This window comes from Ruditapes philippinarum, unplaced genomic scaffold, assembly GCF_026571515.1.
Source record: "Ruditapes philippinarum isolate M1 unplaced genomic scaffold, ASM2657151v2 ctg1678_1_1_1_1, whole genome shotgun sequence".
NCBI lineage: Eukaryota > Metazoa > Mollusca > Bivalvia > Venerida > Veneridae > Ruditapes > Ruditapes philippinarum.
Window position 1 is genome coordinate 75,266 of NW_026861405.1, and position 5,486 is coordinate 80,751.

General features: G+C 34.4%; 1 protein-coding gene across 1 annotated transcript; it reads right to left on the reverse strand.

The window, feature by feature from the left end:
• Positions 1-650: 650 nt before the first annotated feature.
• On the reverse strand, positions 651-2,444 carry LOC132715515 (uncharacterized). Its single transcript, XM_060698526.1, has 2 exons — positions 2,337-2,444; positions 651-2,179 (listed from the first exon to the last, which is right to left on the reverse strand). Exon 2 carries the CDS (start codon positions 2,177-2,179, stop codon positions 1,574-1,576), a length of 606 nt encoding a protein of 201 aa, XP_060554509.1. The 5' UTR covers positions 2,337-2,444; the 3' UTR covers positions 651-1,573.
• Between the last annotated feature and the right edge of the window lie 3,042 nt (positions 2,445-5,486).

The window sequence follows — 5,486 nt, forward strand, 5'->3', positions numbered from 1 at the left end:
TTATATACGGTGAACACAATCTCAATTTTTTCATGAAGATGACCGATTCGTCGACCAGTTATCAGAAAAATATGCTCAATTTTGTATATTCTTAGTGACATTTTGTATATAGAACTGCGGCATACTAACTTGTCACATAATAAAAATAAAGTGGTTTTTGTTCAAATTTCCGTGGCTTCTCTTCTGAGCTAGATTATATAGAATTATTATTAACTAAAATGCAGAAAAAAAAGCAAAAACCCAGGCGATGATTGGGTGTTTAATTGCTATTCGTTACTAAACTCTATACATTTTATGCTAAATAAACAGCAAAAAAATAAAATAAACTAATGTTTTATTTTATTTTGTTTATCAAATCAATTTTGTTTTATCATTTTATAAAGAAACAGAGATTGACGTGTTTTTTTGCACTATAAAGGATTCACAGGTCATCAAACCATGACCTAAAGTTAACTTCTCCACCCGGCTATGTTTCACACATTTTTTAGAGTATAACGTATTTATGATACGCCAAAGCTCGCCCTAATGGCTGACCGCTGGTCATTCTAAATTCAACTTTAACGCACTACTAAAATAACACAGTACTGTGATACTAATAAATGCAGACCCTCGGGATATCGATGTAATGAAATGAGAATGAAAGAAAAGGCAAACATTTAAATCATTTTTTTTTATTTCAAACTTAACATTAAAAATAAATAAATAAATCTAACAAATAAAGTAAATTGTAAATACAAAAACTTGTAAAACATAAATAAGAAAATATGTATTGCACATGTAACAGTATATTTTTTAAAGATCAAGATACCGACAAAAACTAAACGCACATCGTTAAATACTGTACTTCTAGCAAATAAATAATAATAAAAAAACGCAAATAAATGACAATAACCCGTACACTTTCTAGCAATAGGAATTACGCAAATAAATAACTGACATCCTTACAATTTAACACTTATTCGTCCTTAAATAGTCCCCCTCCAAAATAAATAAATAAATAAATAATAAAAAAAAATCAAAAAGATAGGATTAAATGAAATAAAAATAATTTATATAAAAAAGTCAATTAAAAACCCCAATAAAGTAGGAATGATTGATATGTTCAAAGTGTAAATTAATTTGAAATTTGTTCTGAGTGCCTCAGCTTTTGTAGAATAAATGTATAAGAAATGCAATAATGATAACATTAATAATGATAATAATAATTGTTATCATTATAAAATAAAACCACAAGTAATATTCTCCACTCTTTAAAGAGAGAAAATGCACATCATTTATAATAAATGCATAAATATCAAACGAGCGAAATAAGGGTGTATAAATGTATATATGTAAAATATTATAAGAATAAAAATGTTAAACATCACATGTACCATAATGCTATGAACTTTAACTATATTGTAAAAGAAAAAGTCTCTGAACACATTTGTTTCTATAAATCTAAATAAAGTATTGTACAACCTTACACTGTGTCATTATTATCATAGGGAGCCAGTATGGCCCAACATATATGTCCATAAACTTGGACAAAATGCCTTACTGGCAATGATGTACTGTCGTAATCCCAAATATCTTATTTGGCCCATACTGGCTCATCATTTGGTGCGACTGTGGTAGGTGAAGGCGTTTGGCTTTCAGCAATACGTCTACCAGATGCTGTAAAGCCTACAGCGATTTGAATAGTTTTCTGCTTCCATACGTACAACCCCTGTGAGTCTTTTTGAGTGTCCTGAATCAGCACAGACATGGCCTGTGTCACTGGAGTGCACTCTAATCCTTTGTTTGAACCAATGGCATAGGGACAGAGTGATTCTGCCTCAATAATGGTAACTGGCCATCTCCTTGGTTCATGTGTTACTTTGTAGTACCAGGGACAACTTGACCTTTTGTGTACCGGGTCGGATGCTCTTGTTGAAACTTCATCTGGACATACAAGATCGTTATTAAAGTCCTGCACACTGGCATCGGCAATTTCGTTTAAGGTTTTATTTTCCTTTAAGTTTTGATGTGATTCACTATTCATTTTAAACTCAACGGTGTAATCTGACCGTTTATGCCTTTCCAAATCTTCTTGCAAACTCGACCCCGGTTGTTTATGGATCGGAACGCTCCACGTGTTCTGAACAAAAATTGCGCAGACGATAACAGCTTCTAACATCATAATGTGGTTAAAGAACATCTGAAATAAAGAAAAAAAATCTAATTTATAATTATATTTTGAGGTTTTATTTCCAATTTTGATATTGTGCTTAAACTTCATTTATATATAAACTATATATGTAAGATTTAAAAACATTAAATGGAATAACATCCATATACAAATGTTAAACACTTACAATTTTAAATATATATATAATTGTTCTATTGCTTTGTTTGATAGACAACGTTTGACTCTCTGTTCCTTATCGTAAAATGATACAGACAACTATGAACTAGACATATTTATTGGCGACTAGAGGGTTTTTCGAAAGCTAAAAATAGATAATTATATGAACGTCACTTAGCCAACCAGGAACAAGCATTTACCTCGGATGTAAACTCCCCCTACATCAACGATTGCTAATGATAACTAACCGTTATCTCACTTCCGTATGTAGATCATGTTGATTCAATATTAATACTTTTGTCAATTTAATTTCCCCTATACGTTACAATTTCAGGATGAAATACATGTATTATAAAATCGAAATACAATAACACTATTTCTTGCACTTGATGAACAATTGACATGTTGAACAAAATCTGCAGCAAAAATTAGTCTATAAATTTCTTATATTGAACATGAAATAAGATAGACAACTTCAAGAGGTTTAAAGTAGGATTCAGTATAATTATAAAAAAAAACCTAACCACAATATTTCATGTGATGATTTTTCTCTTGATGAGTGCATAATTTTTAAGAAGTATACTTGTAAGTAAAGCGAATCTTTGAATTACCGAAGTAAAAAAAGACCACAACCATTAAATCATCTAATGTACCCCACAATTTTGTACTTTATAATAATTTCTTTGATGCAAAATATAAATTTATAAGATTATTATGAACTGACTGTTGCTGCCGTATAAATTTATAAGATATTATGAACTGACTGTTGCTGCCGTATAAATTTATAAAATTATTATGAACTGACTGTTGCTGCCGTATAAATTTATAAGATATTATGAACTGACTGTTGCTGCCGTATACATTTATAAGATTATTATGAACTGACTGTTGCTGCCGTATAAATTTATAAGATTATTATGAACTGACTGTTGCTGCCGTATAAATTTAATTTATAAGATTATTATGAACTGACTGTTGCTGCCGTATAAATTTATAAGATATTATGAACTGACTGTTGCTGCCGTATAAGTTTATAAGATTATTATGAACTGACTGTTGCTGCCGTATAAGTTTATAAGATTATTATGAACTGACTGTTGCTGCCGTATATGTTTATAAGATTATTATGAACTGACTGTTGCTGCCGTATAAATTAATAAGATATTATGATCTGACTGTTGCTGCCGTATAAATTTATAAGATTATTATGAACTGACTGTTGCTACCGTATAAATTTATAGGATATTATGAACTGACTGTTGCTATAGGGGAAATGGAAGACTGTTGTCTTATATAAATTAATGAATGAGTTATAAATAAGAGACTTGCTTTGCACTGCCGAAAAATAGATTATTAATAAGAACTAGTTCTACGTATATTATACGTCTTGGAACTGATTACGGTTTCACATTTACTCGCATTTTTAAATTGATAACATATTTGGGTATAAAGATAAAATCTCTTATTTATCGTTTAAAATTAAAAACGCTAGTTTAAGTTTTCTACAGTGTTCGGTCTTTTTTGCCTTCTTTAATTTGGCAACAATGACACACTTGTTCGTTTACTATGACAACAGTGTACCTTAATATATACAAAACATATCAACATTAAATTTATACTTTTGCAAATGACCAGACAACTTTCTATAATCACGCTTACCCGTTATCATGTACATTTTGTAGACCGTGGCTGGACAGCTGGGTGTTATGTTTGCCTTGCAGGGAGTTTCGTGACGTACTGAGGGCGAGTAGGCGTAATAATTTAATCTACGAAAGATGTGGTATTCGAGCATGCAATATTATAAGAAATTGTCACTTTTAAACAATTTATTTAACCGTTAAGTAACATGAACTGATGGGCTGTGTTATAGCGATGGAGACAGACAAAGCGGTGAATATGAGCAAGTAATGTGTTATAGCGCTGAAGATGGGGAAAAACGTGTAATAGCGAATGTGTTATAGCGCGGAAGATGGGGGGGGGGGGTATCTGTAAGAGCGCTGAATATGGGGGGAATGTTTTATAGCGCGGAAGATGGGAGAGAACGTGATATAACGTGAAGATGGGGGAAACATGTTATAGCGCGGGAGATGGGGGGAAACATGTTATAGCGCGGGAGATGGGGGAAAACATGTTATATCGCGGAAGATGGGGAAAACATGTTATAGCGCGGAAGATGGGGAAGGTAGGTGTTATAGCGCGGGAGATGGGGGAAAACGTGTTATAGCGCGGAAGATGGGGGAAAATATGTTATAGCGCTGGAGATCGGGAAAAACGTGTTAAAGCGCTGGAGATGGGGGAAAATGTGTTATAGCGCGGAAGATGGGGAGAGGGAAACGTGTTATAGCGCGAAAGATGGGGGAACACATGTTATAGCGCGGAAGATGGAGGAACACATGTTATAGCGCGGAAGATGGGGAACACATGTTATAGCGCGGAAGATGGAGAACACATGTTATAGCGCGGAAGATGGGGGAACACATGTTATAGCGCGGGAGATGATGGAAAACGTGCTACTTTCTATATTCACGCTTACCCGTTATCATGTACATTTGGTAGACCGTGGCTGGACAGCTGGGTGTTATGTTTGCCTTGCAGGGAGTTTCGTGACGTACTGAGGGCGAGTAGGCGTAATAGTTCAATCTACGAAAGATGTGGTATTTGAGCATGCAATATTATAAGAAATTGTCACTTTTAAACAATTTATTTAACCGTTAAGTAACATGAACTGATGTGCTGTGTTATAGCAATGGAGACGGACAAAGCGGTGAATATAAGCAAGTAATGTGTTATAGCGCTGAAGATTGGGGAAAACGTGTTATAGCGCGGGGGATGGAGAAGGTAGTTGTTATAGAGCGGGAGATGGGGGAATGTGTTATAGCGTGGAAGATGGGGGAAAACGTGATATAGCGTGGGAGATGAGGGAAAACATGTTATAGCGCGGGAGATGGGGGAAAACGTGATATAGCGTGGGAGATGAGGGAAAACATGTTATAGCGCTGGAGATGGGGGAAACATGTTATAGCGCGGAAGATGGGGGAAACGTGTTATAGCGCGGAAGATGGGAGAAAACGTGCTTTAGCGCAGGATATGATTCAAAACGTGCTATAGCGCAGGAGATGGGGAAGGAAGGTGTTAATGAGCGGAAGATGAGGGAATGTTT